Source organism: Capricornis sumatraensis, chromosome 18 (genome assembly GCF_032405125.1).
Source record: "Capricornis sumatraensis isolate serow.1 chromosome 18, serow.2, whole genome shotgun sequence".
Taxonomy (NCBI): Eukaryota; Metazoa; Chordata; class Mammalia; order Artiodactyla; family Bovidae; genus Capricornis; species Capricornis sumatraensis.
Window position 1 is genome coordinate 38521909 of NC_091086.1, and position 19374 is coordinate 38541282.

Here is a 19374-nt window from a genome sequence, read left to right on the forward strand (position 1 = left end):
TGAATCTCTTTGAATATGGGCTGAATTTCCATTTCTGACAATTATATAAACATCCCTAATTTCCAGGAGGAGGTTAAGCATTATCTATAGTAAGCATCAGCTTTATGAGGAGGCTAAAGAAGGATGAATTTGGGATCTGAGAAGTGGTCAACAGCCTTCTGAGGTTAGTTTCACAGGTTGTTGACACACAGAAGTGATTTATTATGCTCATAAGGAGAGTGGCATTTAAGAAAGTGTTTATTTTTTCGGTTGTGCTGGGTCTTCATTGTCGTACAAGGGCTTTCTCTAGTTGCAGAGAGCAGGGGCTACTCTCTAGTTGGGGTGCCGGGGCTTCTCATTGTGGTGGTTTCTCTCATTGCAGAGCACAGGCTCTAGGCACATGGGTTTCAGTAGTTGTGGTACATGGGCCCAGCTGCTCTGTGGCATGTGGAATCCGCCCAGATCAAAGATCAAACTCACGTCCCCTGTCCTGTCAGGTGGACTCTTATCTACTGTACCGCCAGGGAAGTCCCTGGAGAGTAGCATTGAGAGAAGTGTGGAAAGAGAAATCCACCAGAGAGATTAAATTTTCAATTTTTCCAGAGGTATATTTCTAAATGGAGAGGAGTAAAGGAAAGAAGGAAGAATAAAAGCGAAGTGGGATAGTAAGAAAGAGATAATAATGAAGGCAAGAGGCCCAGAAAAATCTTCTAATAAACACACTAAGACTTTCCAGGTGGCACCAGTGGTAAAGAATCTACCTAGTAATGAGAGTTTGATCCCTGGGTCAGGAAGATCCCCTGGAGTAGGAAACGGCAACCCACTCCACTATTCTTGCCAAAATCCCATGGACAGAGGAGCTTGGTGGACTACAGTCCATCGGGTCACAAAGAGTTGGACATGACTGGGCACGCATGTGTGTTAAACACTATAAAAGCAGGGACTTTGTTTTTACTCACTGTTGTATTGCTATCTCCTGGTGTATATCCCTTGATATATATTCAATGAATGAGAATGCTAGTAAGAATTATTTTTTAGAGATTTTTACCCTAGACCCAGGGTTTTCGAGGGTCTGTTAACTTCCTGAAATTGTATGCAAAATCATGTGTGTATGCATGCATGTGCCCTTTAGAGCATTTTTTTATCAGGGTTCATGGGTTTTATGCTGATAGATATTCAGTATATTCAGGTATTTGAGGAGATTAAAAAAAGTCAAGATCCATTGGTTTAAGCAGCTATAATTAAAAATAAAGATTAATTTATATAATAAGTAAAAATTAAAAATTTCCTTAAGTTCAAGAGGGTACAGTCAGGATTCCTACTTGTGCTACTTAGTTTGCCAGAAAACTTGAAGGAATGGCTGAACCTATCCAACCATTGCTTTTGATTAAAGTTAGGTGACTGAAGGGGTCAATCTCATAGACTGTGCTATATTTCCTATGCTTGTAGCTAGATTTCTAGATGGACAACTGCACAATGGCTTTCATAAATGACTCCTGACTCAAATGGGTACGCTAAGCAGTTGCTGCTCTGGGAAACTCTAGGAGACAAATCTACATGTCTTTTCATTCTCCATTGATTTTCCCACCTGACATCTTGCCATTAGTTTGTTAAGATGAGGATTTTCACTGTAGTCTAGAGGCATGAAGCCTATCTTAAACGTCTGGGCTGGTACCAGGCTCCTATCTCACTAGGTTCTTCTCTCAGTTCAGTTCAGTTGCTCAGTCGTGTCCGACTATTTGCGACCCCATGAATTGGAGCATGCCAGGCCTCCCTGTCCATCAAGAACTCCTGGAGTTCACCCAGACTCACATCCATTGAGTCAGTGATGCCATCCAGCCATCTCATCCTCGGTCGTCCCCTTCTCCTCTTGCCCCCAATCCCTCCCAGCATCAGAGTCTTTTCCAATGAGTCACTCTTCGCGTGAGGTGGCCAAAGTACTGGAGTTTCAGCTTTAGCATCATTCCTTCCAAAGAAATCCCAGGGCTGATCTCCTTCAGAATGGACTGGTTGGATCTCCTTGCAGTCCAAGGGACTCTCAAGAGTCTTCTCCAACACCACAGTTCAAAAGCATCAATTCTTCGGCGCTCAGCTTTCTTCACAGTCCAACTCTCATATCCATATATGACCACTGGAAAAACCATAGCCTTGAGTAGATGGACCTTAGTCGGCAAAGTAATGTCTCTGCTTTTGAATATACTATCTAGGTTCGTCATAACTTTTCTTCCAAAGAGTGCCTTTTAATTTCATGGCTGCAGTCACCATCTGCAGTGATTTTGGAGCCCCAAAAAATAAAGTCTGACACTGTTTTCCCATGTATTTCCCATGAAGTGATGGGACCGGATGCCATGATCTTTGTTTTCTGAATGTTGAGCTTTAAGCCAACTTTTTCACTCTCCACTTTCACTTTCATCAGGAGGCTTTTTAGTTCCTCTTCATTTTCTGCCATAAGGGTGGTGTCATCTGCATATCTGAGGTTATTGATATTTCTCCCAGCAATCTGGATTCCAGCTTGTTTCTTCCAGTCCAGCGTTTCTCATGATGTACTCTGCATATAAGTTAAATAAGCAGGGTGACAATATACAGCCTTGACGTACTCCTTTTCCTATTTGGAACCACTGTGTTGTTCCATGTCCAGTTCTAACTGCTGCTTCCTGACCTGCATATAGGTTTCTCAAGAGGCAGGTCAGGTGGTCTGGTATTCCCATCTCTTTCAGAATTTTCCACAGTTTAATGTGATCCACACAGTCAAAGGCTTTGGCATAGTCAATAAAGCAGAAATAGATGTTTTTGTGGAACTCTCTTGCTTTTTCAATGATCCCACGGATGTTGGCAATTTGATCTCTGGTTCCTCTGGCTTTTCTAAAAGCAGCTTGAACATCTGGAAGTTCACAGTTCACATATTGCTGAAGCCTGGCTTGGAGAATTTTGAGCATTACTTTACTAGCATGTGAGATGAGTGCAACTGTGTAGTAGTTTGAGCATTCTTTTGCATTGTATTTCTTTGTGATTGGAATGAAAACTGACCTTTTCCAGTCCTGTGGCCACTGCTGAGTTTTCCAAATTTGTTGGCATATTGAGTGCAGCATTTTCACAGCATCATCTTTCAGGATTTGAAACAGCTCAACTGGAATGCCATCACCTCCACTAGCTTTGTTCATAGAGATGCTTTCTAAGGCCCACTTGACTTCACATTCCAGGATGTCTGGCTCTAGATGAGTGATCACACCATCGTGATTATCTTGGTTGTGAAGCTCTTTTTTGTACAGTTTTCCTGTGTATTCTTGCCACCTCTTCTTAATATCTTCTGCTTCTGTTAGGTCCATACCATTTCTGTCCTTTATCGAGCCCATCTTTGCATGAAATGTTCCCTTGGTATCTCTAATTTTCTTGAAGAGATCTCTAGTCTTTCCCATTCTGTTCTTTTCCTCTATTTCTATGCACTGATCGCTGAAGAAGGCTTTCTTATCTCTTCTTGCTATTCTTTGGAACTCTGCATTTAAATGGGTATATCTTTCCTTTTCTCCTTTGCTTTTCACTTCTCTTCTTTTCACAGCTATTTGTAAGGCCTCCCCAGACAGCCATTTTGCTTTTTGCATTTCCTTTCCGTTGGGATGGTCTTGATCCCTGTCTCCTGAACAATGTCACGAACCTCATTCCATAGTTCATCAGGCACTCTATCTATCAGATCTAGTCCCTTAAATCTACTTCTCACTTCTACTGTATAATCATAAGGGATTTGATTTAGGTCACACCTGAATGGTCTGGCGGTTTTCCCTACTTTCTGCAATTTGGTAATAAGGAGTTCATTATCTGAACCACAGCAGCTCCTGGTCTTGTTTTTCCTGACTGTATAGAGCTTCTCCATCTGTGGCTGCAAAGAATATAATCAATCTGATTTCAGTGTTGACCATCTGGTTATGTCCATGTGTAGAGTCTTCTCTTGTGTTGTTGGAAGAGGGTGTTTGCTATGACCAGTGCATTTTCTTGGCAAAACTCTATTAGTCTTTGCCCTGCTTCATTCCACATTCCAAGGCCAAATTTGCCTGTTACCTCAGGTTTTTCTTGACTTCCTACTTTTGCATTCCAGTCCCCTATAATGAAAAGGACATCTCTTTTGGGTGTTCGTTCTAAAAGGTCTTTAGGTCTTCATAGAACTGTTCAACTTCAGCTTTGTTAGTGTTACTGGTTGGGGCATAGACTTGGATTACCGTGATACTGAATGGTTTGCCTTGGAAAGAAACAGAGATCATTCTGTCGTTTTTGAGATTGCATCCAAGTACTGCATTTCGGACTCTTTTGTTGACCATGATGGCTACTCCATTTCTTCTGAGGGATTCCTGCCCGCAGTAGTAGATATAATGGTCATCTGAGTTAAATTCACCCACTCCAGTCCATTTTAGTTAGCATATTCCTAGAATGTCTTCTCCTCTAGTGTAACCTGTAACAGCCCCAATGAGTCCATTCCTTTCTTCTTTTTAAGGGGACAAAATTCCTACTGGTTCTTGTTGATTGCCTTCTTCTCATTTGCCTTCTTGAGAACTTTAAATTCCAAGGGACAGCTTCTGGTTATATCTTCTTATAAAACATAAGCATTCTTCATATACAAGTTACAAATCTACCAGTCTCATAATTATGGCTGTTACGTAACTCCAAAGTTTATTTCTAGGGAGTGGTTCTCTATATGTCTTGGATGTGCCTGGAGGTGTTTTACTAGAGAATGTTCTTTAGTTGAGGTAATCTTTAGTTTGCTTTGGACAGCAGTTAATAAGCTCAGAATCTTGGGTTACGGTGTTTTTATCTGTCATTCCCACTCCTTTGAAAATTCATATTATTTTAGACAAAGAAGTATACTAAAATTTGACATTTTAGAAGAGGAGGCAAAAGTTTTCTCCCTTTCTGTTCCAATTACACCCTGACTACATTTATTGTTGAAATGTAGAGGAAAGGTATGAAAAGGATGGAAAAATAAAGGAAAGATATAAAGGAAATATAAAGAATGGGATATAACCCAGGGAAATTTAAATTATTTCAAAATTGGTGATGAGAAGCTAAATTTTCCAAGAGTACATCAGATGCCATTCATTACTCCTGAGTATTACCTAGAAGCCCTGGCATGTTTACATAATTAGCTTGTGTTTCTTCAAAGGCTCTTTAAGTGAAGAACCAGATTGAAACAGAGATGATTCTTCAAGCTGAAGTTCTAAGGTGGATACAGATCTAAGCTGAGTTTTGGAAATCTTAGATCTGCCAGAGTTTGACATCTTGGCTCTTGGGAGATGAGAAAAAACTAATCAACCTCCCAAAGAGCAGAGGGGTGGGAACTTATATTCATTGAGGATATTTTATGTTCTAGGTACTAGGTTTTATGTTCTATAATTACTATCATGATGCTGTTCTTATAGGAGATAAGAAAAAGTAGCAGAGTGTATGCTGGCTCTTGGGAGAAAATTAATTGGTGACCCACATAAAATGCTCTCTTCATTTGGATGGTGCCATAAAATTTCAATAGATCACTCAAATCATAAATACTGAAGGCATTCACTTTATCATAAAAAAGATTTTATAGAGTGCTAATTAAGAGTATACTGAAGAGTAAGAACTCTAACATAACTTTAAAATAAATGGCAAAATTGTTGCATCCCTTTTTGTTCGAAAGAAAGTAATGCAAGCAATATACTAGTGCATTAGTTTGTAAAACACTGAGGGTCTTCAAAACTTGCATCTTTTTGGCTGCCTATATTAATTAAAAATGATTTTTCCCCCTAATTTGGGAAGACAATGCTCCACAGGTATTTGATTGAATATAAAGACACATAAACTCACCTGTTCATGCATTTTAAACTTTTCTTTCATAAGATCAGCATTTCTTTTTAGTTGTTCATTTTCACCTGTGTAAAAGTCATTGAAGTGTATTATAATATATAGAACTTTTCAAATAATATGGGAATATTTTTAACCCATCAAGTTTCTGTTCATGTATATATTAAACATGTGAATACAAAATCTACTACACATTAGGCTCTGTGAATGACATTGAGAATGCTGAAACAAAAAAATTATTGCTCTTCAAAGAACTTACAGCCTAGTGGTAAGACAGATAGATGTGTAAGCAGTTATGATAATGCTGTGATAACTGTTTGGTAATGGCAGTGTGTCTGAAATATGGTGGGGTGATATGGAAGGAAAGCTTAGGTCAGCTCTAAGCCAGGAAAGGGTTTGTAGAAGAGGAAGCACTTGATCTGAGACTTAAATAGTAAGTTGGAGGGATGCATTCTAGATACAGAAAAATATCCAGAAGACTTTGGGCTTGAATCAATATAGCACATTTGGGAAAATTACAATTCAAGTACAGTATTGTTGGAGTGTAAATTATAAGAAGAATGTGTTAAATAGATTGGGAAAGTAACATTATAGGAGGTAGACAGATTCTAGATGAAAAACTTTGAATTTTATTTTATAGGTTATAGACTCATCAAAGAATTCTGAACAGTGAAATGAAATGATTAGTTACATGTTCAAAAAGATTATCTGGCCGTGCAGAGGATGAATAGGGAAGGGGTTGACCCCAGAGGATGTCCATACATCAGTAATAGATCAAGTAAGAAATAATGGAGCCGAAATTAGGTCACTGGCAGTAGGAGACAATGGAAAATAAAGATAACTATATAGATGATAGAATTACCAGGAAACTTAATGCTGATTGGATAGCAGCGGCAAAAGCAAAAGGGGAACCTTTGCCTCCTAGGTTTCTGATTTGAGTGAATGAAAACTGTTAATCAATTTGGGAAAATTTTAAATGGGAAGATTTTTAGGAGTAGAATGATGGATCTGTATCTCTATCATGCCAAATTTGAAATGCTTGAGATATCCAGGAGAATATTTCTTATAGGCTGAGAAACACTTAGAGGTGGCTAAAGGAAAACTATCCTATAAAGGAGACTAAGAAGTGTCTAGAGATACAGGAGAGGGTGTTACTAAGAGAAGAGAGTTTATGGGGGCTATTATCCATGGCAGTAAATGCAATAAAAGGGGAAATTAGAGAACATTGAATCTGAAATCTTTGGGAGATGGCCAATTGTTCTAAGTTGAAGACTAGATGAAAAGTGAAGTGAAAGTGAAAGTAGCTCAGTCATGTCCGACTCTTTGCAACCCTATGGACTGTATAGTCCATGTATGACTAATCCAGCCCAGAATACTGGAGTGGGTAGCCTTTCCCTTCTCCAGGGGATCTTCCCAACCCAGGGACTGAACCCAGGTCTCCCACATTGCAGGTGGATTCTTTACCAGCTGAACCACAAGGGAAGCCCAGGCATACTGGAGTGGGTAGCCTATCCCTTCTCCAGTGGATCTTCCTGACCTAGGAATCGAACAGGGGTCTCCTGCATTGCGGGCAGATTCTTTACCAACTGAGCGATCAGGGAAGCCCCCAAACTAGAAGGTAAGGAAATAGAGATAGTGAGTGCAGACTATTCCCTTGAGATTCTATTGAAAAAGGAAAGAGTGAGAGTAATTGGAGGGAATAAATCCAAAATCAAGGATACTTTGTTGTGTTTATTGAAAAGATGAGAGAGGTCTGAGTTGTTTAAAAGCTGAGAGGAATGACCAATAGAAAGAGGGAAACGAAAGAGAGAGAGGAAGGGACAATAGAAGATGCAACATCCCAGAAGAGGGAGGTGAAGAGAGATGAGAGTTAAGTGGAAAAATAACTTTGGATAGGAAGAAGGATTTTTTTTTCTTCAAAGCTAAGGAGGAAGAAGTAAGGATATGTCTGTGTATGAATACACTGGAGGAAGTGCATTGGGAAGAAGGGATAGTGGGTGACAGGAAATCAGGTAGTTCATGTCTGACAGCTTTCATTTTTTCTATGAAATAGTAAAGTAGGTTTAAAGAGAAAGAAATATGTAAAGTTTGGGACTTAAAGAATGAAAAATTTAAAAGCCTGGATAAATTAAGGGTACATGTGAAACTGGGACTCCAAATGACTTTGCAACTTATGTTTTTTTACCAATAGCCTTCAGTGCCTATAGCACTGTAAGTCAAGCAAGTATATGGCTGGATTGATCTGTATTTGAGGATTAGTATAGTTTATATTTTAGGACAGGTGAGGGAAACAAAACCACTGTACAAAAAAGATGAGGAACTTCCCTGGTGGTCCAGTGGATAAGACTCTGATCTCTCAATGTAGGGAGTCAGGGGTCGATCCCCTGGTCAGGGAACTAGATCCCATACACTGCAACTAAGACTTGGTGTGGCCAAATAAGTAAATAAATATTTTTAAAAAGAAGATGAGTTGATATAGTAAGCTAAGCTAAACTAGAAGGAAAGGAAGATTTAATCTTTGAACAACATTATTGAGAACCATAGTTATATAATGCCCTATTAAGTAAAATTTAGGAAAAAATGAATTTAAGTAAAATACAGTTTGCATCTTCAATTTCCCCTATTATTTCATACCTATCATAATTCTGACTTTTTTTTTTAAACCAAAACTCTTCTCTTGATAAGGCATGATGGAGAAGGAGGGGTGCTTCACATTTTTCTATATTCACTCTTGTTAACCACTAGGTGTTTTAAGGAAAATCAGATATACTTAGATCAGGAAAAAGTCAGTCCTGATTTAGTGTGTGGTGAGGGTTTGAAACAGAGCAAGGATCTGTACTTGAGCCAGACATTAAACATGCCCATTTAAAAATTCTCTTTGTTCCTGCTGATCAATCTGTAGAGCTCTTTGTATTGTAGATATAAACTACGTTGGTATTTGAAAGCAATTTTATTTCAAATAAATTATTTGCTTTTTGACTTTTGTTTTACACGTAACATGCAGAGTTCTTTTTTACATTGTTGTTTTTATACTTTTGTTGCATTGTTGTTAACAAGGTGTGCTAGGTCTTTTTTTTTTTTTTTTCTTTATATAGTAACTGAGGTTCTCAGATTGGTTAAGATGATATCCCTCAGCTCCAGGTTATATGCTTTTCCTGGATTTTAAGTTTCTATTGTTCTTGTTTTTTTTTTAAATCCATCTGGAATTTATTTTTGATATGGTTGGAAAACTTTCCAGATGGTAAGCTAGTTGTGCCAGTACCATACTTTAAAATATCATTCTTTTTCAATAAATTGAAATATTCCTTGCATCATACATTAAGTTAGCAAATATTGGGGCTTGTTTCTAGAATCTAGATCATTCTTTCCATGGATGTATTTTTCACTTTTTATGCCAATACCATATTGATTTCATTACAATGGCTTCAGAGCACACTGTTTTCTGGTAGTGGAAGTCCTCCTCCTTTACATTCTTCTTATTTTTCATACTTTCTGTTTTTGTTTGTTTCTTCTGTCAAATGAACTGTAAGATTAGCTTATGCAATCTTCTCCTTTACCCCTAAATTTAATATTTTAATTTAAACTATGTGAAATGTGTATATTAAATTCAGGAAAATGACATTTTAATGATGTTAAGCCTTCCCTCTACAAGAAATATTGATCAACCCATCTAAATATTATGTTAGTATCTAGCTTTGGCATATCTATAATTATGCTGAACAGAAGCACATAACTTACCTATGCATTAAAGTCATCACTGAAGAAATAGCTAACCTCCTCAATATTTTATACTGCACCTCAGTTGGCTTTTTGTTGGCTTTCATCTGTAGTATAATCCATGTTATATTATTATTATAATTCATGTTATATTATTATTGTTGGCACTGCTCTTTTTCATCATCTTCCCAGATTTTACATTAGATTTTCAAACACATATCTCTACTTCCTTAAGGCTACTTCTTTAAGGTATAAGGCTCTTGCTGCACTGGCTGGAGTAGAGATAAATTCAAATAGCATCTTGATCACTGTAGAGTCCACCCGGTCCTGATATTTGACAAGGAATTGCTCTCTAACCTGAGCTAGACTTTGCTTTAAATCCAGAAAGAAGGAAATGGTCTTCTAAGAAACATGAATGACCAAGCAACTCTATCATATCCTTTATTACTACTTCTGTTACTTCTCTCTATTAGCCAAATAAAAAATGATGACATGGAACAAAAGGGAAAAATAGGAAATTCATAGTTATTTTTCATTTCAGTCTTTTTTTTACTCATGAGTAAGCAGAAGGTAGAGAGTGTTGGTAGAATGTGCAAGTCTCAAGAATTAAAATGAATGAAAAATGGTTGAGTTAGTTTTGTGCAGCATTTCCACTATTCTGGTAAGAATGAAATAGATATACATGTATAAATTATGAAGTATTAATTGTGTACTTCTGTACTTCCACATATGAGTTGTGTTCTTTGATTTAAAACTAGTTTGTACAATAGAAAGATGAATAGTAAAATTCATGCTCATAATTAAAATTAAAAGCATTTTTCACTGAGAGCGATATTAAACAACAAATTTCAGAACCTTTAATGTTATTTTTTTTTCCTGATTTTTGAACATGGGCTCCACATTTTCACTTTGCACTGTGCCCTGAAAATTATTCTGGTGGCCACAAATATTTATAGGTTTTGTTCTTTACCTTCCTTTTAATGTTCCTTTAGGAAATCTCTCTTGGAAGGTGGAAATTTTTAAATAATGAAGATTCTACAGTATATATTCATAAGAAGTCATTTCCCCATACTTAGAACATGCTTATATAAATATGATAGCATTCTTCAAAAGATATACTATAAGCTAACAAGTCTGATTATTTTAAGAAGGTCTTTCTCACAATTATGTTGAAAGAAGTATTTCTACATTTTTCAAACTAATTTTCATGTAAGCATTATTTTTTTCTTTAGTAGTTGATCATGGATTAGCTGTTTCTTATACAACTCTTTTATAGAATAACACTGAATATTGCTTTTGTTCTTTTCAAAACATACTGATCAGTGATCAATTTGGACTACATCATTTTGTTTAGCACAATTTTATACAGTAAAGCTGCACTGTCCATAACAATGTCTTCCTTAAATCCACTCTTTTAGAGTATAAGGGCTCAAGTAAATTTAAGTTATTCAGGCTCAGTTCAGACAGGAAAAAAGCAATATTAAGTTGTAATAAATTATTTAGAGAAAAATTGACAAATATGTTTGAATTCTACTGATTTCGGAGGTGCTCTATATTTTCGGCTGATTTCACGTCTATATTTTTTTTCTCTTTTCACTGCCCATGTGTTTAAATTCCTAAAATTCAATTGATCTAGAGCTGGTTATATCACAATAATTCTCCACTAGTGGAAAAAAGACTCTGAATCTTGTTTTCTTTGCCTAGGCAGTAATAATCACTGATGATAAGTTAGCAGGTATAATGTCACTATCTCTCATATAGTGAATTACTGAGATTCTCCTAAAGTAGAATATAGAATAATGTACTTACAATAATATAAGAAACAATATAAAAATATTCCTATCATTTATGATATCTTGTGATGAACCATATTCTATTTTATGTTCATATCCTGAACTCCAAACACATATTACTTCAAAGATAGAATGAATTCATTCTTTGAAGTATAAAGACCAAATTGGGAAGCAGAGGATAGGGTAATGAAGCAGCAAGAAAACAAAGGCTCATAGTATAAAGGGCTGCCAACACTCTTGCATAATCTACACAATGGGCCCTTGCCTTTCTCCAGCCTAATTAGACGGCATAACAGATGTCATTAAATATTGTTTCATGACTTTCCTTTTCTGTGTCAGGTTATCAGTAATAAATGAAGAGCTTCTTTGGTCCTTGACAATGAGAACATCTCAGAAAATATATTTAACTTAATCATCCAATCACTCATGAGAATGAGAGACTCAAGTTTTCCCTTAAGTTACAAAATTCCAATGCTATTGCCATAGATGGTTTGTTGTTGTTTAGTTGCTAAGTCATGTCTGACTCTTTGCAACCCCATGGACTATAGCCCACCAGGCTCCTCTGTCCATAGGATTCTCTAGGCAAGAATACTGGAGTGGGTTGCCATTTCCTTCTCCAGGGGATCTACCTGACCTAGGGATCAAACCTGAGTCTCCTGCATCGGCAGCCAGATTCTTTACCACTGAACCATCATGGAATGGTAAGAGGGATCATCCACTGTCTCACATGTAACTGGTAAATATTAGGAGGGAATAGGCAGGCCAACATAAATAACAAAATCACAAAATCTAAAAAGTAGTGACAAACAGATAAAGTGTTCTAAACTAATAGTCTCCAAACTCTCATAATTGTGTGCCCTGTTAATGAAAATAATGAGAATGTACACCCTAATTCTTATCTAGTTATTTATAAATTATATATATATCACTTTATTACTGTATACTGTATTACTATAATTCTTAAAATGGATACAAGTAGAAGTTAAGAAGGTGAACTAAAGAGGAAAAATGCGAATTTATTCTATGTATTATTTAAAGCACTGTTATGAAACTTTAAAATTATTGACTCACTATTATTGTTAATAAATTTTAGTGAGATAACGCCACTGGAAATGCATCAGTAGCTTTTACAATGTTGATTTAATTCTTTGATTATGAAAATTTTTTAAATATTCAGGCTGTCTTGATACTTGGATTTGATGGTTCAAATGCATCACTGGCTGCACTTACTAAATCACAACACAGTCATCCTTGGGTTTCCACTGGAGATTAGTTCCAGGACCGCTGTGGGTACCAAAATTCATGGATATACTCAAGCCCCTTACATAAAATGGTGTAGTATTTGCATATAACCTATGCACATCCTGTATATCTTTTCAATATTTTTTTATCTCTAGATTACTTATAACACCTAATACAATGTAAGTGCTATGTGAATAGTTATAAATACGATGTAAATAGTTACTTTTGTTGTTGCCAGTCACCAAGTCATGTCCAACTCTTGGCAATCCCATGGACTGCCGCATGCCAGGGCTTCCTGTCCCTCACCATCTTGTGGACTTTGCCCAAGTTCATGTCCATTGAATCAATGATGCCCTCTAATCATCTCATCCTCTATTGCCCTCTTTTCCTGCCTTCAATCTTTACCAACATCAGGGTCTTTTCCAAAGAGTAAGCTGTTCGCATCAGGTGGCCAAATCATTCAGCATCAGTCCTTCCAATGAATATTTAGTCTTGATTTCCTTTAGGATTGACTGGTTTGATCTCTTTGCTGTCCAAGGGACTCTCAAGAGTCTTCTCCAGCACCACAGTTAGAAAGCATCAATTCTTTGGTGCTCTGCCTTCTTTATGGTCCAGCTCTCACATCTGTACATGACTACTGGAAAAACCAAAGCTTTGACTAGATGGACCTTTGTCAGCAAAGTGATGTCTCTGCTTTTTAATACACTGTCTAGGTTGGTCATAGATTTCTTCCCAAGAAGCAGTCATCTTCTAATTTCATGGCTGCAGTCACCATACTCAGTGATTTTAGAGCCCAAGAAGAGGAAATCTGTCACTGCTTCCACGTTTTCCCCTTCTATTTGCCATGAAGGGATGGAACTGGATGCCATGATCTTAGTTTCTTTAATACTGAGTTTTAAGCCAGCTTTTTCATTCTCTTCTTTCATCTTCATCAAGACGCTCTTTAGTTCCTCTTTGCTTTCTGCCATTAATAGTTACTAGCCCTTGGCAAATTCAAGTTTTGCTTTTTTGAAACTTTCTGAATTTTCTTTCAAGTATTTTCAGTCTAGGTTGGTTGCATCCATGGATGCAGGACCTGCAGATATGAAGGGCCAACTGTACTCATTTTTCAGTCCCAAACACTGATTATGCAAAAGTGATTTGTTTTTGAAATTCTATCAAATCCATCTTCCTTGATGTTGTTATAAGCCTCTCAAAAGATTTTTGAAAACAAACATTTAACAAAGGGTTGAGAATCATTGTTACATCGTTTGAAGAATTTTAAATTGAATTTAGCTTTCTATGCCAAGTTTAATACGCAAGTAAGAATATTTAAAGTTGACACATTTTTGGCCCCCAATCACTTAATGATGGAACCATTTCTAAATATTCATTTGGAAACAGTCCTGCTAGAGATTAATTTTTTCAAAGGCAGTTACACTTGGCCACCATTGGCTGACCATTTCATCAGTTATGATAGTTTTTCATTATTTTTAAACTTTTTAATGTGTCTGAACTTGTACAAGGGTTGAAGTGACAGCTCTGCTACTTTTTTATTGCTGATTTTTGCTTGCATTATTAGTATTATTGTCAAACATATTTTATTTCTTAAAGCTACTGTCCAGTTTGAAAGGATTATTTTGATTGTAAGTAGCTAATATATAAATCCTCTTAAGCAGGTCCATGTAGACTGTACTACATATTAGTACACTAAGAGAATAAATAAAGATGCAACTGTTTAGTTTTAGAACTCTCACTCTCCTTGGGAGAAGAAGACTCTTGTGTGTCATAAATGATATATAACTGATATGCAGAAAGAATAAAGAATAACATTCCATTATTAAATTTTCCTCAGAATATATACAGTCGCTCAGTCATGTCTGACTCTTTGCAGCCCCATGGACTGCAGCACGCCCGGCCTCCCTGTCCATCAGCAACTCCCGGAGTTTACGCAAACTCATGTCCATCGAGTCGGTGAAGCCATCCAACCGTCTTTCTCTGTTGTCCCCTTCTTCTACCGCCTTCAATCTTTCCCAGCATCAGGGTCTTTTCCAATGAGTCAGCTCTTCATATCAGGTGGCCAAAGTACTGGAGTTTCAGCTTCAGCATCAGTCCTTCCAATGAACACCCAGGACTGATCTCCTTTAGGATGGACTGGTTGAATCTCCTTGCAGTTCAAGGGACTCTCAAGAGTTTTCTCCAACACCACAGTTAAAAAGCATCAATTCTTCTGCACTCAGCTTTCTTTATAGTCCAACTCTCACATCCATACATGACTGACTGCTGCTGCTGCTACTGCTACTGCTGCTAAGTCACTTCCGTCGTGTCCGACTCTGTGTGACCCCATAGACAGCAGCCAACCAGGCTCCCCCCATCCCTGGGATTCTCCATGCAAGAACACTGGAGTGGGTTGCCATTTCCTTCTCCAATGCAGGAAAGTGAAAAGTGAAAGGGAAAGTCACTCAGTTGTGTCCGACTCTTCGCGACCCCATAGACTGCAGCCCACCAGGCTCCTCCGTCCATGGGAATTTCCAGGCAAGAGTACTGGACTGGGATGCCATTGCTACTGCTGCTAAGTTGCTTCAGTCATGTCTGACTGTGCTACCCCATAGACTGCAGCCCACCAGGCTCCTCTGTCCCTGGGGTTCTCCAGGCAAGAATACTGGAGTGGGTTATCATTTCCTTCTCCAATGCATTAAAGTGAAAAGTGAAAGTGAAGTCACTCAGTCATGTCCAGCTCTTCACGACCCCATGGACTGCAGCCTACCAGGTTCCTCCGTCTGTGGGATTTTCCAGGCAAGAGTACTGGAGTGGGTTGCCATTTCCTTCTCCAGTACATGACTGACTACTGTTAATAAAAAATAAGCATTAATAGGAATTGTGTTTTTTCTTTCTGCATCTCAGTGGATCATCTTTTACACAGCCCATAAGCACCTACTGAAAAGACTGATGGATGAGAGTAGAGGGAGGTATCATTTCTCTCATAGTGGCTGAAGAAACTCAAGCTTAGAGGGCAACTGATTCAGTAACTCAATAATGCAGTTAAGACACCATGTCCTTTTAGTCTTTTCTTGCTGCTCTCCTCAATGTTGTCATCACTTTCAGGTTGAAAGCAAACAGTTTGCATCAATTTCAGGCATTATATGCAGACTTAACAACAATCAGAACAGTTTTTTGGAAGAGAGGAAAATATTTCAGAAGCCCTCCCTTGGAATTGGGGTGTAACTAGCTTCTCCTGAGGCATATGATCACGTGGATTAAAAATGAATCTTAGAAAAAAAAAGTCAGGTTTATGTTAAGAAAAGGAAATAGCTTCTGGAGAGGCAGACATTTACAACCACTGTAACCTTGATAAGCAAATTATCCATACAGTCTTGAGAATCAAACAGATCAAAGAGAAGAAAGACAGGTAGTTCACATCTATCATGATGGTCAAAACCTGTAGGAGCACTGGACAAATGAAATCAGTGAATCACTATTTCTTTCTGAGAGGCAGCATAAGATATCCATTTTTCAGAAATGGATTATTAAAAGATCTGTACTACCATATCTGTGAAAATATAATATTCTTGACTATTGGTCTATATTTGATAACCTCTTATAAAGTAATATGTTTAACATGTTTATAATTATAATCAACTTTCTGGAACTTCAAAGTATTTAATGTTAATCTCTGGTAGATGTTTTATTTGAACAAAATCCTGGAAAGAGTTAAACTCCTGGAAAGAGTTGAATCCTGTAAAGGATTATGAACAGATACATTAAAAAAAATGCAGCTAGATGTCATATTTAGTCAGAGAAAGGAAAAGCTGTTCTGAGCCCTTGGCACTGAGATGGAAAAATGAAAGCCCAAACCAGGTGTGGGATAGAGATCAAATACTGGGGAAAAAAATGAGCAGGATGCTAGAACTAAGTCAAGCAAAAACCTATGGGACATACCATGATCAGACATCTGCAGGAAAAAATTTTAAAAAAGATATTGGAGATGGTATGATTCTCTGTCTACTACCCTTCCTGATCTCCAGAACAGCTCTTAGTGGTGTATCAACATGGAAATGAATCCTTATGTACTGCAGAAGCTGTTGGGCAGTGTAAGTATGAAGTCTTCTGATCCAATTTCTATATTTGTTTCATTAACACTCGAGGAAATATTTTAAGGTAAAGCAATGGGGGAAAAGTAAGAACTAATAGTAATTCTTAAAAGACTATAAGGAATAACACATGAAATCAAATAAATACCATATAAGGTCAGTATTGTATCTCCCCTATATATGTAAAGTAGTTTCATTATGAGAAAAGCAGAGGACTAAGAGAAAAAATTCTTATTGTTTGGTGTCAGTTTTATGAGACCTTGGAGGCAATTTAGTTTAAACTCTAATATAGTAGAGGAAGATCCTAGGAGAAGGGATAGGCTACCCACTCCAGTATTCTTGGGCTTCCCTGGTGGCTCAGCTGGTGAAGAATCTACCTGCAATGCAGCAGACCTGGGTTCAATCCCTGGGTTGGGAAGATCCCCTGGAGAAGGGAAAGTCTACCCACTCCAGTATTCTGGCCTGGAGAATTCCATGGACTGTATGGTCATGGGGTCCCAAAGAATGGGACACGACTGAGTGACTTATTAATTAATTATAGTAGAGGAAAATGCCACTAACGTTGCACTGTAGCTAAATTAAAGCAAGACAAAACACTCGGTTGTCTTGTTTTGTCAATGGTGGCCTATTGGCTTAGCATGACTATCCAAGTAAGACAAGCTGAAGATGTTGGCTTCATTTACACAAATAAAACCTTACTTAATGACAGAAATCAAATAGTAAACTATCTCTGAAGTTTGAATAGAATGATGTAATTACTTATAATACCCATCCTTTAAAACTGAACACAAGGTTAAAGACCAAGAATACTTCTGAGAATACATATACTTCTAACCTTTCTAAAGTAATAAAGAGAATTATTATAATCAACTATAAAACCCTGATGTTCTTATCAGAATATGACTGAATTGTTCTATTCAGCATGACCTTTCTTATTTTACAATATTTTAGGAAGATATTATTGAATAGTAAGGAATCCTGCTCTTAGCTGATAAATTTAACAAGATCAGATTAAGAGAAGATTACTGTCAGCAATGTAAAAACTTTCTATTCTTAAAGATGCTTAAATACAACCATATTTTTTTTTTTAGATTTTACTTTTTTTCTAACTTACCCTTCAAATTATGTTGATATTCAATGGTATGCTGTAGCCCTTTTATCATATCATGAAGAGTAGCACATTCTAAAACATAAAAGATAAACCTATTTGAATATTTACTTTCATTTTGGAATTATTATCTCAAAGTTAAAAAATACTTAAAATAATATTTAATTGACAATTATGAGACTTAATAAAGCAACCAGGTATCTCAAAATTAGTTATATAATACACACTTTTTTTTTTTACATTGAAGGGTAATTGCTTTATAGAATTTTGTGGTTTTCTGTCACACATCAACAAGGGCCAGCCATTGGTACACACATGTCCCCTCCCTCCTGAGCCTCCCTTCCATCTCCCTCCCCATACTGCCCTTCAGCCTGTCACAGAGCCCTTGTTTGAATTCCCTGAGTCATACAGCAAATTCCCATTGGCTATCTGTTTTACATATGGTATTGTAAATTTCCATTTTATTTTCTTCATACACCTCCCCTTCTCACTCCTTCCCTCCTCTATGTCCATAGGTTTGTTCTCTATTTCTGTTTCTCCATTGCTGTCCTGAAAATAAATTCATCAAAGCCATCTTTTTAGATTCCATATATATATGTGTCAATATACAATATTTATATTTCTCTTTCTGACTCACTTTGTATGATAGGCACTAGGTTTGTCCACCTCATTAGAACTGACTCAAATGTGTTCCTTTTTATGACTGAGTAGTATTCCACTATATACATGTACCACAGCCTCTTTATTCTTTCATCAGTAGATGAACATCTAGGTTGCTTCCATGTTCTAGCTATTGTAAATAGTGCTGCAATGAACACTGGGGTACATGTGTCTTTTTCAATTTTTTTCCTTAGGGTACATGCCTAGGAGTGGGATTGCTGGGTCATATGCTGGTTTTATTCCTAGCTTTTTAAGGAATCTCCATACCATCTTCCATAGCGGTTGTATCAGTTACATTCCCACCAGCAATGCAAGAGTGTTCCCTTTTCTCCACACCCTCTCCAGCATTTATTGGTAGATTTTTTCATGATGGCCATTCTGACTGGTGTGAGGTGGTATCTGATTGTAGTTTTGATTTGTATTTCTCTTAATAATGAGTGATGTTAAGTATCTTTTCATGTGCTTGTTCAGTTCAGTCGCTCAGCCATGTCCGACTCTTTGTGACCCCATGAATCACAGCACGACAGGCCTCCCTGTCCATCACCAACTCCCGGATTTCACTCAGACTCCCGTGCATTGAGTCGGTGATGCCATCCAGCCATCTCATCCTCTGTCGTCCCCTTCTCCTCCTGCCCCCAACCCCTCCCAGAATCAGAGTCTTTTCCAAAGAGTCAACTCTTCGCATGAGGTGGCCAAAGTACTGGACTTTCAGCTTTAGCATCATTCCTTCCAAAGAAATCCCAGGGCTGATCTCCTTCAGAATGGACTGGTTGGATCTCCTTGCAGTCCAAGGGACTCTCAAGAGTCTTCTCCAACACCACAGCTCAAAAGCATCAATTCTTTGGTGCTCAGCCTTCTTCACAGTCCAACTCTCACATCCATACATGACCACTGGAAAAACCACAGCCTTGACTAGATGGACCTTTGTTGGCAAAGTAATGTCTCTGCTTTTCAATAGGCTATCTAGGTTGGTCATAACTTT

At 37.5% G+C, this 19374-nt stretch overlaps 1 protein-coding gene across 1 annotated transcript in view; it reads right to left on the reverse strand.

Annotated features, from left to right (window-relative positions):
* Positions 1–19374, reverse strand: part of CCDC152 (coiled-coil domain containing 152) — a 39253-nt gene that overhangs the window by 8279 nt on the left and 11600 nt on the right. The window contains exon 3 of the mRNA XM_068990804.1: positions 5806–5870. Within this exon, the coding sequence (XP_068846905.1) occupies positions 5806–5870 (65 nt within the window). The remainder of the gene's footprint in view (positions 1–5805; positions 5871–19374) is intronic.